The sequence below is a fragment of the Antechinus flavipes genome, chromosome 6 (genome assembly GCF_016432865.1).
Source record: "Antechinus flavipes isolate AdamAnt ecotype Samford, QLD, Australia chromosome 6, AdamAnt_v2, whole genome shotgun sequence".
NCBI classification, from domain to species: domain Eukaryota; kingdom Metazoa; phylum Chordata; class Mammalia; order Dasyuromorphia; family Dasyuridae; genus Antechinus; species Antechinus flavipes.
The window spans coordinates 135,493,862-135,515,905 of NC_067403.1; the positions used below are offsets into that span (position 1 = coordinate 135,493,862).

Sequence of the window (22,044 nt, forward strand, 5' to 3'; positions counted from 1 at the left end):
TACCTGGCACATAGTAGGAACTTAATAAATGCTTGTTGCCATCCTCTTCTCTTCCCTCAGTTTTAAATGGGATAATAATAAGCACCTACTTTCCAGGGTGAAGAATAAATGAAATTTGCTGTGAAATGTGCTTTACAAACCTTTAAATTACTATGTAAATGCTTCTTTTCTGGACTGTTTTAATCCCCACTTGGCTTGGAGGGTAAAAACAGCTTTTTTGAAAGGTTTGCTTCTACCAGGGAAACAGCCCAGTTTATCTGACATATTGAACCTCTGGACATCAGAGTGTCTGATACCTGGAAGTATTTGCTTTTGAGCCTTTTTCAGAATGGTATCTTTCTGCCCTCAATCATTTCTTTAGATCCATCATCAAATTTTAGAGATAAAAGGGAATTTTGGGATTATCCAGTCCAACTCCATTCCCCCATTCACTTATCCACACTTATTTTACAGATGAGGAAACTTCATTGAGTTTAAGTGATTTAACCAAATTCTCACAATGGAGACAGTGAGGTGGTGCAAGTGTGTTGGGCCTGGTCAGGAAGATTCATCTTCCTGAGTTCAAATATGACCTCAGACACTCACTAGCTATGTGACCCTGGACAAGTCATTTAACCCTGATTGCCTTAATTTCCTCATCTGTAAATGTCTTAGGAAATAGGCAAACCACTCCTGTATGTTTGCTAAGAAAACTCCAAATGGAGCATAAAAGCATTTGGCATGTTTGAACAATAACAAGAACTGGAATTTTTACCATTGAACTTCTTTTTTCTACTATACTGTGATGCTTATAAAATTTTCCACATTCATCCACAAACTACCACATAGCCCAATCCCTCCAGACGTATTAGCATATTTCTAAATGTCTGCTGAATTTTTGTCAATTAATTTAAGGGTTTTGTGTACTTAAATCTACAATCTTGGACACACTTGATATTAGTATTTGAACAATATTTAATTTGGAATAGCTTTGATTTTTTTATGGTCCCAGGCCTGCCAATTAAGCAGTTGAGCATCTATAAATAAATATTCATTTTCAAAACGATGATTTCATTAGTATAGGAAACTTCCAGTTGGATAGCCCCTTATCAGTGCCAATGAGCACCTGCTCTGTAATTTATAAAATTGCCCTGGAATTGTCTAGAGCAGTTAGGGGATTAAGTGTCTTACTCTTTGTTACCCAGATAGTATGTATCAGTGGTTATTGGAGTTGCACTCAAATCCTCCTGGTTTCAAATTATCTCTCTATCCATGCTGCCCTTTTTTAAAGCAAATATTTTTGTAATTCACATACATTTTTTTCTTCTCTTTCTTCCCCTTTTTTCCTCCTTTTTCTTTCTTCTCCCCCTGCTTTTCTTCCTTCTTCTTTTCCTCCTACTTTTCTTTGTTCTCCACCTTTTCTTTTTTCCATCTCTTCTTTCCCTGCTTCTCCTCCTTCTGCCCTCCCTTCTTCTCTTCTTTATTCTCTACCTCCATTTTCTTTTCCTCCACCACTCCTTGGCTTGATCCCACTATCGATCAGCCTGAGAGCTTTGATCTGGACCTGATATGATGTTCCTTAGGCATCCTGGTGGTCTCCCTGACCCCTGGACTTAGTTCAGACCCCCAGATGGTTTAGTGCAGCTCAGCATTCCTAAGCTCAAGTGATTCACCAACTTCAGAATCTCTGCTATACAGGATGATAAAGCAAGCACCGCCAGACAAGCACTTCAGCTTTATCTGTTTTGTAAGTTTATACAACCTAATTCTATTCTGGCATCTGTCATTCAAGTTACCAGTTTTTTGTTTTTGTTTTTTGTTTTTAAGCAAAACATTCTTGTATCATATTTGGTGCATGTGATAATGTTCTGTAAGACATAGAAGAGCATGTTTTATCTAATTGAAAGTGATTCAATTATTAGAAATAACTAATAAAATTAAGTATAGAAGCAATACAAAATATTTGAGATAATCTTTATAAATAGGAGGTGTTTCTGTAGCACTATCAGTGTAGTTTCCCAGCCTTAAAAATTCTTTCCTTATCTGCAAAAGACTGTGGCTGAGAAGAGAATGAATGAAAGCAAATTATAGCTTTTCTGGTGTCCTACATAGGATGCCCCGGACCCAGTAGCTTCTTAAACATTTAATAACAATAATTATGATCATTCCTCTTACTAAATCATCACAGATGGGTGATTCCCATCATCCTTGGAGGACTCTAAGCTATACAAGCTTAAAGACTGATTGTCATTTCCCCTGACCCTGTAAAAAAAGGAATCACTGCAGAATCAGAGTTGACATTTTTATTGAGGCCATGTAATGCTCTTAAACAATTTTTTCTTAGTTGAAGTATCCCCAATCCTCTAGCAGGAATTATTTTTCCTGCTTGAGAGAGCAAGCCAAGAAAAAATACAAGGAGACATGCTTCCTCCTTTTTCTTCAGGCATGTTTCCAGCAATTGCTACTTTTTCAGCTCCTTTAACAACTCCCAAATCAGGGCATGTGTCCCTGAATGATGTTTCTTATTTGGAGTCCCTCTGTCTTTGATTTGGACACCTGTTTCTATTTACAGATCTCTGAGCTTTGATTAAGATCAGATTTGCTCTCCTGACAAAGGCTAGCCCTTAAAAGTTCTCAGGTTTAAAAATTTTTTTTAAGTTTAGTTTTTTTGTATGAATTAAAAATTCTGCCTAAGTTCCTCCAAACATATTTAATCTCATAATAGCTGCCCTTTTTTAAAAAAAACTATATCCTTAAAATGAAAAAGAACTGTCAATTCAATTAAATGAACCAAAATTTGATGGTCTGAGATTTATCCTTTGAAATCCCATTATGAACAAAATTATTTATAAGATTTCTTTTCGCAGAATAAACAGAATAAGAGAAGGATATTAGAGAATTTCTCAAATAGCTAGGTTTTGTTTTACTCACCTCTTTCAATGTGGCCAAGCTATGATTCCTAATAGATATTAATTAGGACGTTAAGTAACGTACATGCAATTCTTTTAATTTTTTGTGAAGTGATGAAGATAGAAAATGAAGAACACTTATTGTAAAAAAGAGAAGCATCTTCCAGCCCAAGCCAAATTTAGTGAATTTATATTTTGCCCAAATTTTCAACATTAACATCACTACTTTATTTGTTTTAATCTAGTTATTTAATCTATTTATCATTATGTATATTGTGTATTGTTCTAACTAGTTAATATTGTAATAAAAGTCCATATCCAAAAACTATGTTACAAAATACCAAAAAAAAAAATACAAAGGAATTCCAATTAATTGCAAATGCAAGCTAAAAATTTGTTATGTATCATTGTACCTTTTGCTCAGTTTTGAGTGAATTGATAGAAAAGAAAAACATACTTGAATTCATATGGTCCTGTGTTCAAGTTCTGACTCCACTATTTACTAAGTAAGTAATCTTTAACAAACCCTTTAGCTTTTTAATGCCTCTGTTTTTTCATCTGTAAAATGAAGATAATAATGTACTACCTACTTTACAAGGTTGTTTGTAACGAGAAAATGTATGTGAAAGTCTCTTAGAAGTGCAAAACATTTTATAAATATAGGTTGTGATTATTATGTCAGCCTAATTTTGAAAGTTAGTGGGAGGACACATTTTGAAGTCAGGAAGTCCTGCCTCTGACATGCATTGGCTGTATCAAAGTAATTTAACTTCTCAGGAGAATGGAATACAGATTTGCATCAGTGGAGACAATTTACATCAGTAATTTTCCATAGTAATAAAATCATAAGGCTGGGATTTTCCCCTTAAAGAAAATGTTTTGAAATTAGAATTGAAGTGTTGTACTGTTTTGGGTATAAACTGCCCTCACTTCCATTCTTATTTATGAATACCTAAGCATGCTTATGAAGTTATTTTATCTCTGATTTATAAAATTTTTTGAGATTATCACACTTTATCAGCTCTTTAAATACTGTAGAATTCCTTTATATCCCCAGTGCTTATCATAGTGTCTGAAGCATAATAGGTACTTAAAAAATGCTTATTGACTCAGTCAGGCATGAATATTCTGGTATGAAAAAGGATAGAAATGACTGAATATATATATATCTCATTTCAGTACTCTTGAGTGAATGAATATAATGAATATGATGAAATATGTATTTTAATTCCTTAACTCATCTATTAGTTAAGCTGTAAATTGCTAGTAAAATTATGACTTTTGTTTTTCTCCCCTCCAGCCAGTACTTATTTAATTATATATACTAGATTGGCCAACAAAAAACAAACAAACAAACAAACAAACACACACAAAAACTATGTTTCTAGTAACTTTATTTTTAAGAGTATAGTTTGGACTCCCCCCCTTTAAACAAATGTTATACTTATTAATTTGTCTTGAGCTAAAGCCATGAATTTTAGAGTATGTCTCTTAAACTTTACATACTCTACTAATATACCACTTGTAAAAAATAAACTTATTTTCCACTAGAAATCAAAAACTTTTAAGGGATCTTTAAAAATTAGTTTGTTGCTCTGCCTTCAGATATTGCTATTCCTTCTTGAAAGATCAATCAGTTAATAAACATGTATTAAGGTCTGCTGTGTGGCAGGCATGGTGCTGGAGTGCAGAGAAGGGTAAAAGACAGTCACTTCTCACAGTCTAATGGGAGAAATGACATAAAAACAACTGTATACAGACAAAGTAGAAACAGGATAAATTGGAAGTAATAAACAGAAGGAAAGCCCTGGAATTTAGAGGGAGAAGGAAGGAGATTTTGAAAGACTTTGAACACCAAACAGAAGATTTTATATTTGCTCCTGAAGGTGATAAGAAGCCATTGAAGTTCTAGGGAGAGATGACATAGTCAAGCCTGACATTTAGGAAAATTGCTGACAGTTGAAGGGAGGATGGATCGGAGTAGCAGGGAACCCAATCAGCAGCTATTTCAACAATCCTGACATAAGGTTTTGGACTGATAGGTGGTGCAGTGGACAGAGCAGTGGGCTTAGAGTCAGGAAGCCTCCCCTTTGTGAGATTAAATCTGGCCTCATTAGCTGTGTAACTCTGGAAAAATCACTTAACTCTGCTTCAATTTCCTCATCTATAAAATGAGTTGAAGAAGGAAATAGCAAATCACTATCTTTGCCAAGAAAACCCCAAAGAGATACAAATGGCTGAATAACAACAACCAAGAGTGGTGGCGATGTCAAAGAAGAAAAGAGGATGTATACAAGAAATGTTCCAGAGCTAAATTTGACAGTCCTTAGCAACAGATTGGATATGAGGAATGGGAAAGTATTAGGACTCAAGGAAGATTGTGGGTGACTGGAAAGGTGGAGGCACTCTGCACATAGGCAAGTTAGAAAGAGAGGAAGATGTGGAATGAAGATAATGAGTTCGGTTTTAGACATGTTAAGTTTTAAGATGTCTACAGGATATTAGACAGGATATCTAATAGGCAGTTAAAAGATTTGAGTCTGGAAATTGGGACTGAATAAGTGGACTTGAGAATCATCAGCATAAAGATGATCATTAAATCCATAGAAACTGAGATCCCCAACTGAAATACTATAGAAAGAGAAGAAAAGATGGCTCAAGAGGGAGCCCCTATGTCCAGCCCCCTACAGTTAATGGATATGACCTGGTTGAAAATCCAGTAAAGGAGTCAGATAGGTAGGAAGAAAAACAGAAGACTAGTATCATGAAAACCTAGAAAAAAGAGAGTATTAGGGAGAAGAGAACAATCATTGTGATGAATATAGATAGAATATAGAATATAGAAGAATGATTGCCTGGCAGATATTGTTAAGGTTTGGGAAGATCCCACTTCATTGCAAATAAGATGAATAATAAAATTTCTGAAAAAATACTTAACATTTCTTTTTTTTTTAAATTTATTGATATCTTATTTTTACTTTGCCTAAATTTCCTCCTTTATCTCTCCCCTCCCTCTTGCATAGAATCATTTCTTATAACAAAGTTTGGATTTTTTTTTTTTAATTAAAAGAGGAAGAAGGAAAAATCAGCAAAACTGTGTGAAAATATATTCAGTGTCCCACACCATGAATCTGTCCCTCTCCCTACCTCATCAAAGGAGTATGTATACTTTTCATATCTTTCCTTTGGAGTTATTCTTGTTTAGTCAATCAGACAAAAGCCTTTATTAATCGCTAATATGTGCCAGGCACTATACTAAGAGACTAGACACACAAAGAACAAAAAAAATAGTCCCTGTCTTCAAGGATCTCACATTCTTATAGGTGAGGCAACATACAAACAAGATTGCAAGATATGTCCAGCAGGGGCAGCTAAGGTGTCACAGTGGATAGAGCACCAGCCTGAAGTCAGGATGACCTGAATTCAAATGTGGCCTCAGACACTTAACACTTCCTGGCAAGGACCTGGGCAAGTCACTTAACCCCAATTGACTCAGCAAAAAAAAAAAATACATAAACTGAGACTTGAAGGAAGCCAGAAAAAAAGGGAAAGAGAAAATTCTGGCCATAGTGGAAGAGAGGAGAAAGGGGAGGTTGTACCACCAGTGAAAATGAAGAGTTAGTAGAGTATTTAGGGAGGCCATGGAATAAATTTAGGGAAGTAAAATATAAGAATGGAAAAGTACATCAAGTTACCAAGGGCTTCGAATGTCGAATTTTTTATTTAATCCTAGAGATAATAAAAAGTCACTGGAATGCAAAAAAAAAAAAAAATGGGCAGGGTGATATAGTAACACCTGCACTTTAGGGAGATCAATTTGGAGATTGAACCAATGGCGAGAGACCTGAGGCAGACAGACCCAGCAGCAGGCTTTTGAAATGATCCTAGTATGATGTGATGGGGACATGTCCCATTTTAGGAGGAGCATTAGAGAGAAATGGATATATGCAAGTAGTGTTGCAAAGATACAATCAATGCAACTTAGCTAAAAGTTGCATATGGTAGCTAAAAGAGATCAAGGTATCAACAATGACATTCAAGTCTTAAACTTTGGTGACTGAAGGATGGTGGTGCCCTTGATAGTGATAAAGAAGTCTGAAGAAAGAGAGAATTTTAGGGATGTATGTATGCACACACATGTGCATTATATGTATGCACATACAAATATATGTGTATGTATAACTGCTATACTGCCTAAATGTTCCATTTTAACGTAATGTACATTATCTAGAAATATATCAAAGCATGACACAAGGAAAGCATAAAGGATATTTGCTATCTAGATTTGCCAAATTAGATAATTGAAATCAAGTTGTAGCTGGCAGAGTAAAGTTAATAAATGCAGGTGTGTAAACCTGCATGCTTGTGTGTGTGTGTGTGTGTGTGTGTGTGTGTGTGTGTGTGTGTGTGTATGAGAGAGAGAGAGAGAGAGAGAGAGACAGACAGACAGAGACAGACACGGAGAGACACAAAGAGAGACAGAGGCAGAGAAAGAGAGACCTTTGATGTGTTGCTATGTGAAAGGAAGGGTCATGTGAAAGAAGCTCATTTCCTTTCCTTAACAAGTTGAAATCTCTTCATGTGACATTATGAAAAAGTATCCATGCAAGTCATCAGTGCAAAAAAAAAATCTGGAAATCTTTTTCATTTTGCATGATTGAATAAGACTTTAAATTGAACTCTGAGAATATGAAAAATAATAGTAATAATAAAGCAATAAAGAATACAGCAAAAACAACAAAACAAAATGATGCCGAAACACACCAAGGAAATCTTTTAATTTATAGTTGAAAATACTGAGAGAAGATCATAGAAATTATTTCGATTTTGATGTGCCTCAAGATATAATTGAACATCAATTGATAAATGATGGACAGAAGCAGCTACATCCAAAGAAAGAACACCGGGAAATGAATGTAGAACTATTTGCATTTTTGTTTTTCTTCCCGGGTTATTTTTACCTTCTGAATCCAATTCTCCCTGTGCAACAAGAGAACTGTTCAGTTCTGCAAACATATACTGTATCTAGGATATACTGCAACATATCTAACATATATAGGAGTGCTTGCCATCTAGGGGAGGGGGTGGAGGGAGGGAAGGGAAAAATCTGAACAGAAGCGAATGCAAGGGATAATGTTGTAAAAATAATTACCCTGGCATGGGTTCTGTCAATATAAAGTTATTATAAAATAAAATAAAATATATTACTATATATATATATACATTTACATTGTATATATATATATATACAATTACATATATATATATATGTAATTGAGCAGAAAAGAAAGGCTCAAGGTTTGATTTCTCTGTAGCCACCAGTTCTGAGTGGGGGATGCTTCACTTACTCATTTGGTCTTTGGTTATTTAAGGATAAATCAGTTAATAAATTCAAAAGTTTGAAAGATGCCTTTGTATATTGCCATGATTATCTATTGGATTCACTTGCCTTTGTTTTTTTCTCTCCTCTCTGCCTCCCATTTTTACTTGCAGTGGCACGCCCTCTCCCGTGAAGAACAAGCTAAATATTATGAATTAGCTCGGAAGGAAAGGCAGTTACACATGCAGCTCTATCCAGGCTGGTCTGCGAGAGACAATTATGTAAGCATATACTGTCTATGGTTGCCTATTTTTCATTTGCTTTTTCCTACTGCTATCCAAAGTATGTATTTCAGGCATTAATTTATTTAAAACTAAACAGCTTAGAATGCATATATAACTATAACAGGAAACAGAATGCTACACTGCAAGGAGCATTGGGTTTGAATCTTGGCTCTGTTCTGTATGACCTATTTGACCTTGGGAAAATTCCTTAACTTCTTTAGCTGCCTCTGTTTCCTTATCAGTAAAATGGAGGGTGTTGGACAAGATAATTTTTAATGTGCCTTCCAACTCTAAATCTCTGATCCTAATAAGGTAAAGACTTCCCTATCATAGAAATACTGGATGACTTCTTTTGAAGATGCAGAATTTAGATTAGATGACCATTAAGGTCTCTTACCATTCTCAAATTCCATGAAAAAATCCTTATGCTGCTGCATTTGATGCCTCTTAAATGATTGCTGTAATCACTGTGCATTTTTCTGGGTTCTTGCATTAGGAAAGTTAAAGTCTCATGAGTGTATATTTTTTGTTAATGATCTATTTAGAAGTGTTTTTAATATTTTAAGGAAGGAAAACAGTTATAACTCTAAAAACTTGAATTATGAAACTAATTAGAAAAAAATTCTCATGTTCAACGTGTAAACAACATTGGTAGGAAAATCTTAAAATATAAAGGATATTCCCTGTGATAAGGACAAAAGTTGAATTGATGTGAAGGTAAACACAGTTTCTATTGGCTTTCACATTCAAACAAGAATTTATGTTTACATAGACAGTGTCTTACATAGTATTTAGTTCTCTACTAAAACTTTGCTTGATTCCCTTAAAATATTTATAAATCTCATCCTGAAAGTTTATGATTTCATAGATTTTGGAAGTGGGAAGAAGGCCTTCAAATTGCCCCAGTCTTCTCCATTCATTTTACTGAGATAAGAGAGGATGTGCATATTGTCCAAGATTATTGACTAAACCTAGTTTTATGAAGCAAATTTTTCTCAGATTTTTAAAAGATGGTAACCTCTTTTTGATTTAGAAGGAATATCTCAATTCTAGGGATTATATGCCCTTCATTCTCTGTGTCCTATTATATACAGAATTCTAATAATTTCCTATTAGTGGAATGTTAAAATGCTTAGATTTCAATCTCCTATTTTGAAAATTCCCTCTTCTAATACTATCTTGATCTACTTTGTAACAATTCATTTTAAATATTTTTTCACTGGCCATGGTCAAAGGGGCACTTCTGTTTTTGTCAGTGGTCTTAAGGTTTAGACCTTAAGGTTTATATATATTTGGTGTCACTAGGTCTTAAGTAACCTTCATTGTCAGACCAGCTAATGAATTGGACTCTTTTTGATGAAGAATTTTAAAAATATTTTTAGAAACAGAGTTTTAATGGAAAGCACTGTAAATGAATTCTTCTGTAAATTTTTTCTTTCTATAAAATACTTTAAATGTAATGACTTGTTTCAGCCTAAGGATTGACTACAATCAATCAAAAACCCTAATATGTTACATATTCTTTTTAATCCCTCACTCAATTTCTTTGGCCATGAATGAGTTCATTTATTATGGGACATTCAATTTTCCAGTCAAGTAGTGCAAACAGAGGCAACCTTGATTCTTTTAAAGTTGGTTTTAGTCAATTTAAACCAAACAGAGTAAAACTGAAAGATATTTATCACCAGAACATAATTAAAAGAAAAAAAATTCTGTGTTGCTATCTACTGGAAACACATTGATAGCAGGTAGCATCCCATGATTTCATCCCATACTATGGATGTTTAAAATTTTATTTTCATGTTTTGATAATTTGGTTATAAAAAAAACTTTTTTTTCAATAAAATTGTCTTTTGTTTAAGCTCAATACCTTTGAGTTCTGGGGTACTATATTATATTTATATACCATGATTTAATGGAAATGCTTTTTTGTGTGTTCACACAGTTAAATACAGCCAGCATTTTTGTTTGGGGATGATAGACATTTGAAAAACAAACTTACATTTAGATTATGATGCTTATGATGATTATTTTTCACAAAAGCTGAAGTATAGAATGTGATGGTATAATTTATTCCCTTTTTTTAGAAGAAAAATCAGATGTGAACACCACATTGGAGGGCAACTGAGCAATTTAAATATATATGATATATATGTGTGTGTGTATGTATATATATATGTGTATGCATGTATGTATATATGTGTATGTATGTATATATACATATATACACATACACACATACATATGTATGCATATGTATGTGTGTGTATATATAAAAAATTTCCAGCCTTCTTAGCTTTCTGTTGAAGTCTCACTGTAATTTAATGAATAGAACATTAGATGATTAATTATTTTTATTCATTGGTTAGGAAAATTATAGAACATTGCCTTTTTAAAGGAGATAGTTAAATCTCTATTTTGATGATTCTTCTGATAAATATTGCATAGAACTAGCAGGCTTCAAAGAATGTCCTCTCCCGCTTCTCTGTCTGTCTCTTATCATCTCTGCTTCTTTTGTCTCTATATCTATGCATATTTTATGTGCACATAATACATATGTACTTCTTACATATTTTACAAATACATTTTTACCATATGAGTAGAGATCTATTTTCTATACATATTCTTTTCAAAGCTTATGAGATTTCATTTTTTTTTTGAGTTTTTATTCTCTTTCTAGGAACAGAGAGAAAACAGGCAATGATTTGGAGTGCGTGGTACAAGAGACCATGATTTTTCTCATCATTCTATTATCATCCTAAATTCTTCTAATTAATTTGAAGAATTGTAGCATAAATGAATAGCATGCTAGACTTGAAGTCAGGAAGACTTGGGTTCAAAAGCTACCTTAAACAGTTAATGTGTGATCCAAGATGTGTTTCCTCAACTGTAAAATGGAAATAATAATAGAGAATGACATCAGGGAGGTGATGCCATGATATGCACGTGAATTGGATTTAAATGAGGGAGGGCTGTGCAAAGTTATCAGCCTCACTTTCTCTTCTAGAACCATCTGGATCCAGTGGCCAGATAGAAATCAGGAAAACTGAAGATCACCCTGGATGCAGTAGGAGATCTTGACCTTTTAAAGTTAAGGTCTTCAGCGTGACCAGGGCAACCACCCATTCAATGATTTAGGCAAGGTTGAAATGAAATAATGTCTGAAAGATGCTTTTCAGACTATGCTTTTCAAACTCTAAAGCCTAGATAAATTTCAGCTGCTCACTCTTAAGAGTCAATTATTGCAATCACACCTTCCATATTAGAGTATTATTTTGGAGATCCAAAGAAAGCATAGGGATTAATGGGACATAATTCAAAATACACACAAGCTCTGGTGATTTTCATTTGCTTTCTCAACTGACTTCACTTAGTATCAATAAATTTTTATCTCCCACTTTCCTAGTATTTCTGTGAACAGATTCAACTAAAATCTAGTTCCATAGTCAATTGGGTAACAATATTAGAGGAAAAAATGTATTTGTAACTTCATAGACATAAAAAAAGAGGAAGTAATTAGGAATGCATGGTGTACACACACATATACATACATACACACAAAATACATGTACACAAAACATGTATATGGAGTATAATTCCAGTAGAGCTCTGGGATTAACTACTGGTTATTCTATTGTGTTTAGGGTATTATTAAATTATAATTATTTGAGAATGATATCCTAAATCAAATTTGATCATTTTCTATATAGAAAATATGGTATATTGTGCTACACATAATATTATATATACAGAGAAAGAGAGAGAGAGGCTATAAATGGTGCAGTGGATAGAGTTCTGGGGCTAGTCAGGAAGACTAATTTTCCTGAATTCAAAACCAGCTTGAAATATAAATGTGTGATCCTGAACAAGTCACTTTAATCCTGTTTTCCCCAGTTTCTTCATCTGGGGCTGGGGAAGGAAATGGCAAACTATGTCAATATCTTTACCCAAAAAAAAAAACCCAAATGAGATTACAAAAAGTTGAATATGATTCAAATGGCTGAACAACAATTGCTATTAAAAATAATTTTAATGACTACTTATTACTTGAGGAAAACTAGTAAGGATGAAAATGGAAAGTTACAGAATTATTGATACTACTTATAAATGGAACCCAAAATTTTTAGCAGTTATTGAAATAAACAGGAACTTTTAAAATAAACAAATATCTATATTATTTCATCCTTAAGAGGACCACTTTCCCTTGCTTTCATTCTCCTACCACGATTTCCCCACCCCCTTTCAATCTGTCTCTTTATGTCTATATCTCTCTTTGTATCTATGTATCTGTCTTATTCTTTTCATGGATAATATAATAGGAGAAAGAGATATTCTTATCTCTGTTCTTTATCTTTCTGTTGTTTTAATTTCATATATATCATATGTAAATGACATGATGAATTCCCTGTTTTCCAGGGTAAGAAAAAGAAGAGGAAGAGAGAGAAACTACAAGAATCCACATCAGGTATGTCCAAAGTGACTTTCTGTGTCCAATTCACATGCTTCTAAAACCCTGTGCTTAAAATAACATGCATTTTCTCTAAATTCTGTCATATTCTAGAGTTCCAAGTTGTTTTTCTTCTCTTTTCCTTCCTTATATGCTTTTAAAAGTTTTTTTTTTAATGAAATCATGTGAATATGCATTTAAAAACCCCCTTTGCCTTGAAATCCTAGGTGCTAACTGTGTTTGAATTTTTAATTCTTTGCTTCTATTGCTTGGCTGTGTTCTCTTTGCCTTTATCCATTCTGTTCTTTTCCATTTGCATAAATCTTCAAACGTGTTTTATTACATGATCATCATAGGGTACAATAGACTACATCACCTTGAAGTATTTTTCATAGTTTTCTATGTTATTTAATGAAAAACACAAAGAGAAGGTCATCTTTCTAGTAGATAGGCTCAAGGCATCAGTAAGATCTTATTTTTTCCTTCATTAAAAACATTCCCACTATCTATATGACACAAATAAAAATGGCTGATATAAGAAGCACAAAAAACAAAGCAAACACTTCCACATGATGTTATAGCGTGCTACATATTTGGTATGTACAAAAAAATCTTCAATGAATCTTTGTTAAAGGACACAATTTTCTCCAGGTACAGGTCCAAGAATGACAGCTGCCTACATCTGAAGCATGGTAAGAACGTCTCTCTAGCCTTCCTGCCAAACTGAATTATAAAATAGGCCTTTGCTTGTGAACCTCCTTGCTAACAGTGATTCCATTCAGTATTATTATTTTTTTAAATGAGAAAAAACAAAATCTAGTTCTTAGCATCTAGTCTGGTTTTCATATCTGGTAGTTTTTATATCAGCTATATATTCAAAAATAGCTTTTCTTTTACTTTCTTCTCAGTTTTCCCTTCTGCTGCCCTCAATCATACTTCCCTCTCCTCAACTCACCAACCATACCTTACTGAGGAATTAGTTTCAGATCTGTCTAATAGGCATCTTGCCATCCCAAGGATAATAGATATGGCTTCTGCTTTCAGAACCCTTTTAGTCAACATTGGGGAAAAGGACTATGTTCTTGATTGGAATGTAGCACCATTCAACCGAGGCATTCCAATTTATGCTAGGTTTCAGACTTTTCTCAGTTAATTGAGTATTAACACTTAAAAATCAATTTGTTTCTCAAGGAAAAGATAGCTATTCCCTTTTACCATCCTAAGTCATAAATTTGTGAACGGGATGAATTTTTCTCTCCTTGTAATAATTGCTTGTTCTCATTTGCATATTTTAGAAATATCATATACTAATTTAATTCCTTTTTTATTTTAAATGCTTCTTTTTTCTTCTGAAATCACATCATTACAGCTCATTGAGTGAGTGTTTTCCAGCAATGTTTCCTGTTCTCATCATGAACCGGGTTTCATCTTTGCTAATTGATGTCAATTCACACTATGTTTTACTGTTTCAATCTTGTAGACCTCTCCTCAAGAATCTTTTTGAACTAAGCATTTATGACTTGTTCTCCTGGGGTTTGTTTTTTTTTTTTTTTTTTCCCACTCTTAGAAAGTTCATTGACTTTAGTGAGAGCTCCACCAAGAAAGGTAATAAAATGTTCTCTGGGGGATTTTTCACTGAAATTCATACACTTCTAAACATATGTTGACAAAATAAATTCTTGAATAGTATAATGTCTGTAGGTTTTTTAAACTTTAATCATATATTCATATTTTTCATATTCCCATTTTTCTTTAAAGGAATGGGGTTTGAGGGGCTTGGACACTAATTAGGAGACCCTAAAGGCCACAAATGAAATTTGTCCAGGTATCTATAATTCCATTGAAAGTATAGTACAATTCTGATTATTATGAATAATGAATCCCTGTAGAATGGTCCTATCCAAAATTGCAATGGACATTTCCATTGGGCTGGAATCAATTGCCATATTTTACGTATTTATAACTTCCAATAGTGCAAATTTAAATAAGTGCAACCACTTCAGGGAATTCATTATTTGCATAAATCAGAACCTAGCTATAGACACTGTAGAGTAGTCTCTGCTTTTATAAGAAGGAATTCAAAGCTCATGGACAGTCAGCCAGATATGATATTTTGAGCTTTATTTACATGTAAAAATTGTCACTTCCCACCAAAAGCATGGCTATTTTCCTTCCCTAGATTCAGCCTTAATGTCTTTTCTTCACTTGGAATTTCCCACCCTTAAACACTCTACAAGTAAAAATGGCAAGCCTTGCTTAAGCATAGCCTCACTAAATCATGTTATCTGATTACATATGCTTCAGACTGCTTGGTTTTTAGACGCATGTGACCTAATAAAGTGGACACAGCCTTAAGTGCCAAACACTTAAAGTCTATGATGCACATAAATTGTGATGGCATGTATCACTTCAGTGGCTCCTGTTCTCAAATAAGGATAAGACTATTCAGTTTGTCATACGGGTAAAGAAGCTCATGCATAGAGAACAGAGAAAAGGTCAGTTTAACTAGAGTAAGAGAAAGGAATAATGTCCATTGAAACTGGAAAGGTAGGTTTGGGCTAAATTGTGAGAATTTTAGAACCTAAACAGAAGCATTTGTATTTGGTTCTTGGGCAATTAAAACCCGGTGGAATAGATTGAGTAGGAGAGTAACATAGACTTTCACTTAAAGAAGATTATTCTAGCAGCACTATGTAGGATGGATTGAAATGGGGGACATGAGAGGATTCCTCCATTGGATAGGAATTATAAAGCCATGAGATTAAATGATCTTTTCACTCCCTAAGTCCGGCATTCCAATTGCCTCTCTCTATACTTTCCATGGTTCCATTATGTATTCTTTGCGGTGTGTTGATCAAAACTAATAATATTTGTTTTGCAAATTGCTGGAAACAGTGAAACTTCCAGCTTTCACTAATTGTAAATTCTGCTATACTCTTAAATCCACAGACTCATTGGATTATTTTAAGCCGTTGTCAAAGCATACCTGCAGGACGGAATCCCATATAATTGTGCAATTTTGAAGGGGGAAGAGATATATGAATTGAGAACAAGAGCATACATATTATTAGTTATTTTTATCTTAATAAATACAATTGCCTGTCAAAACTAACTCCTATATAATGAACATAGAAACCTTAACAATAATACTAATTACAAAGTGGGACTTTCCTGAACATGAGGTCACATTTATTTTCCATCTCCTAGGAGAAAGATAGTTAGACACAAGAAGAGAAAGAGAATAAGAAACAAAATTCTGATCTTTCCTCTGTTCTCTAAAAGAGCAGCCTTCTAATCAACATTTCCCTGGAGCAAAGTCAATAATCCTTTCAGGCTACTCCATTCTTGTTCCATCTTTAGCTAAAGTAGTAAGTTAAAGCCGTGCCTTGTACTTCTGGTCAAATGCTTCCAGTCATATGCAAGTCCTTTATGAATCCAGGAGCTCCATCACCTTATTTCTGCCCCTTAGGAAACTATTATACTGGCTAGAGTGAGATGGGGGAAGGGAATGTGTTCTGTTACTATCTCTTTCACAATTAGAAGATGTGAATTAGCAAAAATAATATTATCTACTTAGGGTGGAAACACACTAGAACAAATCCAAGATTGAAATTACACCACATAAAGACAGGATGATGTTTTACTTTGTTTTCCATATTCTTCTTAGGCAAAGCTGGGAACAAGATGAGAAGAGTATTACTAAGTATATACTAAGCTTTATATAATACATAGTAAAGGATTAATATCTCTATTTGACACAGAAATTATTCTTCCTATTTTCCCACTCTTTTTGGCTCCTATTGATTCATTCGGGTCTCTTGAGACTAATGATTTTTATCCTAGACTGAAATAAGTTAGAAATAAGTTGACATTGCTGCTGTGTCTAATGTTATCTTCAGTTTGTTCTGTACCTCCTTCAGGGATATCTGACAGGTCCACTCTTCCTTGCTCCTTTCCTCATCATCTTTTATGGACTTGGGCTTTACTACACCAACAGTCTTCCATAGTTATGGCTTTCTTGGACCTTATTTTGATCCCATACCCTAGCTGAAGAAGGCACTTCCTTATCTGATTCCCAAAGATTCTTCCTTGAGCCTCAGGATTCTCTGTCCTGGACTATGTGCCCTCCTCCAGACTATTTTTTAAAATGTCTCTGTCGGGCCTGTTTTCTGGAATGTCTATTTTTACCTAAATCTGGCCTGTTTCTAATATAAAGTCTATTTGGTAACCTATTATCAAGGCTAAATCTCCCTTTCTGAAAATTTAAGCTTCTTTCTTAATTGTTCAAAATTTAGAATCCTTTTTGGTCCTGTAATCTAAATGGATGGAACCATCTTTCTCTGAGACTGTAAATCACATCAGATCCATCAGATTTCTCCTTAACAGTTCTTTCTACTTCCTTAAGCTCTTTTTTATAACCCTCATTCTGGTACTGTAAAGGGAAGTGGTTGTCCAGAATAAAACTAATATTTCCTGCAAAGAAAACAGCACAAGTATCATTGTTTCCATTCTACAGATGAGGCAATTGATTAAATGACATCTCTAGTCACGAACAGGCTCATTAGAACTTAGAACTAGAAGGAATTTTAGAGATTATTTAAACTAACTTCATTTTATATCTGAGTAAACTGAGGTCCATGACCATAACCAACACTCAAATCCAAGTTTTCTGATTTGTTCTGTACCATGCTATACTATTTTAAAAATGTAATTCTGTCTTTTTCAATGAATAAAAATCTGTTTTCTTTCTGCTGCCCCATTAGTAGAAATATAAAACCCTCATAACAAATATTATATCTCATAACAAAACATAAAATCATTTTAAAATAAATTTTCTGCCCACCCTAATTTTAAAAAATCATTTCACACCTTTTTAAAAGGCTTTAAATACAAATTATAGATGTATTTCTCAATAAATAACAGAGGAGACTCATTCCTTCACACAGATAATTGACATACGGTAAATTATCATAACATATAATGCTTCCTAATATGATCACTATTTTGTGTTTAAAGAAACTATTTCCATTGATGTGCTTCAGATCACTAAGTATATATTTATGATCAGCCCTTGGGTATCTATCACCTACACATAAAAAAGTGTAAATTAATTAATTGTCAAAAATGGGAAGTTCAAGTCAAGTGACTTATCCACTAGCTTCAATGTGTTTTGTTTTTATTTTGACTGTTTCAAAAACTTTTTTACATATAGTAATACATTTTCTTACATGAACTCATTGAATATACAGGGTTTCTTTGATGACTAAGGATATTACAGTGCAGTAGATCATGATAGTATTTATTTATTTTTTAAAAAGTTTTTTATTTTAAAATATATGCATAGTTTTCAACATTTACCCTTGCAAAACCATGTGCTCCATTTTTTTTCTCTCTCTTCCTCTTCCTAAGACAGCAAGTAATCCAATATATGTTAAACATGTGCAATTCTCATGATAAATATTTAGATATAACAAATTAAAGGAAATCTGGCTTATAAACACAGATTCTGAAATACCTTCTAAAAGTTGAAGTGGTTCCCTATCCCCCCCCAAAGGGTTAATTGTTTCAATTAGTTGGACTCCAATGAATCCTAGTCCTTCATCTAATCCATTCTTATTTGGTCTCAATGCCTATAAAGTAATTGCTCTCCAAAATTTCATTTTTACAAACTACATTAATATAACTCCAGTCATGTAATGTGAAATATAAAGCAGGGACTCAATTTCCAATTATCAGAATCATCAGAATCAATTTACAGTAAAGTAAATGTTACTTTACTCTTTTGAAGGAGAAAGGATCTAAAAGTTCATTACATGTCTGGTTGATATATATTCAGAAATTCTTATTCTGTAGGTCAGGAAATTAAAGATATACAGGATTTTTTTTAACATAAGCTAGAAGGTTGACCCTAATGTTACTTCTTCCAATGTTTTAGACTATGCTGCCTCCCAATGTTCTTTATTATTTGTGATTAAGATAACTGTGTGAATTGATATTAAGGTTTTTATTACTGACTTGCAAATAAACAAAATGCCTTAATATTAGCCATAAAAGTTATATAGCTCCCATACAATATCTAATTTTTTTTCTTTCCTTACTAAATGCTTTGGTTTAGCTATCAAAGCATATATAAAGAAGCAACCTAACAAGAGAAAAGAGTGGTAGATTAGGAATAGAAGAGCTGTGTTTCAGTTCTTGATAGGTGACTTATTACTTATGAGTTTTAAGTACTTAGCTTCTGGGCCTTAAATGTTCTAATCTGTAAAATATGGGGGATTGAATTAGAATTCCTCTAAGGTTCCTTCTGACCTCAATCTATGAATTGATGATCTTTGAAACACCTTAAAGGTAGTGTCATAATCTTTTAGGATATTTGGATAATTTTTTGAATTTTGCTTCTAAAGGAACAGTAACCACATTAACCACATTAGAGTTGCCTAGGATATTGAAAAAAAAAATCTGGGAACACTAACTGGAAAAGATGAACTATATTTGAAGAGCAATAGTTTCAGTGGTAAAAACTCATGAAGTTGCTTTACAATACTCTTTCTTTAAAGTAAGCTGTAGAATATTAGTCAGATTTTCTATATTTTAATAAAGACAACATAAATAGAATTCTTAAAAATATGTCGTTTTTCTTAATGATTATATTTTAATGATCTAATTTAATGATTCTAAGATCTCTAAAAAAAATTATTTTTTCTTGAGCACATATGACTTAGCATAATACTTAACACAGTAGATGCTTAATATGTTTATTGATCAATATATTCACTTCTTCCCACTCTTTTATATTATACTTTTATATGGTTTATATATGCATATTTATGCCTTTCTAAGACTTGTGATTTCAATGGTGTAAAACTAAAATATTCTTTTCATTCTCTTCATTGAGCCATATTGCACCCTCAACCATCATGAGCCTTAGTATTTCATGAATTTCAGTGACTGAAAAAATTTCAGTCCAATTCTGGTGCTTATTATATAAAGTCTGAAGACTTATGACTTTACTCATACAGTCTTGCAGTTCTCAGATAACGCCTAACTTTTTGCAGGGAGGGAGTCAGTTGAGGGCAATTCATACTCTTTTTTACATAAATATAACCATAAATGTAATGGTAGTCATTACACTTGTAATGGTAGTCACTACCATTATATATTACATTTATGGTTATATTTATGTATAAGGGAATTAGTTTTCCCATGCCACCAAAATCATGTCAGTCAGCCCATATGTGCTATAAGGAATTTGTAAAATCATCGATTTTTAATCTAGAAGAGACCTTGGAGGCTATCAGGTTCAGCTCTCTCGTTTTATAAATAAGAGATCTGAGACCTAGGACAGTGAACTGACTTTTTAGGGTCACTTGGATGTGAGAAGCAAGATATGAACTCAATCTAGAGGGATTCTAGGACTCCAAATCTATGGTCTTCTCCAGGGTCCCACACTTCCCAATTAAAGTAGAAATAGGTCTCAAATTATGCAGAGGCAATATAGTATAAGAAAAATTGAGACAAAGAGTTAGGAGACTTGGATTTGGATCCCAGGCCTACCATTTATTTTTTTAATTGAATTTTTTTTAATGAAGAAAAATCTTCCTTTTCTTCTTCCCCTCTCCCCCACATAGAAAATAAAGAAAAAAACACAACTTTTGTAACAAATATGTATAGTCAAGCAAAATAGTCCCTCCATTTCTGCCATTAAAAGATTATTTGACTAAAATCCCTCTCACTTATAGAACTTTCTGTAAAATGAAGGGTTAAATTAGACTAGTATTTCTTAATCTGGAGTCTATGAGCCTTTTTAATGTTTATTTTGAAAACTAAATTAAGTGGAACTACTTTCCTTTGTCATCCTATGAGCTTTATTTTATGTACTTAAAAACATTATTTCAAGAAGGGTTCCATAGGCTACATCAACCAGCCAAAGAGGTCCTGGGCACAAAAACAATTAAAAGCCCTTGGATTAAATAATCTCTGTGATATCTTCCAGCTCTGAAATTCTTTTACATTATTTTATTTAAGTTAGTGAGAGCCCTTGCCTTTCTGTCTGATGTGATTTACCATGGGAATTGGAATTTTTATTCTAAATACATTTTATTGATGACTTTTATTGGTGTCTTTTTAAAATTTAATAGTATTTTATTTTTTGCAATTATATGGAAACACAATTTTTAACATTTCTTTTTATAAATTTTTGAGTTCCAAAGTTTTCTCCCTCCATCCCTCCTTTTCCCTCTTCCTAAAAGGGTAAGCCATTTGATATATATGTGCAACCACGAAAAACATATTTCCATATTAGTCACAATTGTGAAAGAAGAAACAGACCGAAAGGAAACATACATACACACACATGCACACACCCATACCAAGTGAAAACAGTATACTTCAATCTTCATTCAGAATTCATCAGTTTTTCCTCTGGATGTAGATAGCATTTTCCAATTATGAGTTCTTTGTAATTGTCTTGGATCATTGGCCCAAGTCATTCACAGTTGATCACAGTATTACTGTTACTCTGTACAGTGTTTTCCTGACTCTGCTTATTTCAGTTTATATCAGTTCATACAAATCTTTCTAAACTTCTCTGAAACCTGTCTATTCATCATTTCTTATTGCAGAGTAGTATTCCATTACATTCATATGCCACAATTTGTTTAGGCAGTTGATGAGCATACATTCAATTTCCTTATAGAACTTTCTGTAAAATGAAGGGTTAAATTAGACTAGTATTTCTTAATCTGGAGTCTATGAGCCTTTTTAATGTTTATTTTGAAAACTAAATTAAGTAGAACTTAATCATTTCTTATTGCAGAGTAGTATTCCATTACATTCATATGCCACAATTTGTTTAGGCGGTTGATGAGCATACATTCAATTTCCTTTTTTTTTTTTTTTTTTTTTTTTTTGCTACAAAAGAACTACTATAAATATTTTTGTACATGTAGATCCTTTTACTTTTTAAAAATGATCTCCTTAAGCTACAGGATGTCTTTTATTTTTATAGCATAATAATATCTCCACAGCCCTCCACAATGAACCGTCCTTTATGACAAAGAATTAAACAGTTATTTATTAAACATGTTGTTGACTCCATAGATGACA

The 22,044-nt window shown here is 33.3% G+C and overlaps 1 protein-coding gene across 7 annotated transcripts in view; it reads left to right on the forward strand.

Moving 5' to 3' along the window:
• The window catches only part of LEF1 (lymphoid enhancer binding factor 1), a 157,516-nt gene that overhangs the window by 122,251 nt on the left and 13,221 nt on the right, over positions 1-22,044 (forward strand). For 4 of the 7 annotated variants that reach the window (XM_051964410.1, XM_051964415.1, XM_051964411.1 and 1 more), the window contains 2 exons: positions 8,382-8,489; positions 12,909-12,957. In XM_051964410.1, coding sequence (XP_051820370.1) covers positions 8,382-8,489; positions 12,909-12,957 — 157 coding nt within the window. Of the gene's footprint in view, positions 1-8,381; positions 8,490-12,908; positions 12,958-13,590; positions 13,632-22,044 lie in introns of all 7 variants that reach the window. The other 3 variants (XM_051964412.1, XM_051964414.1, XM_051964417.1) reach the window with 1 other exon arrangement.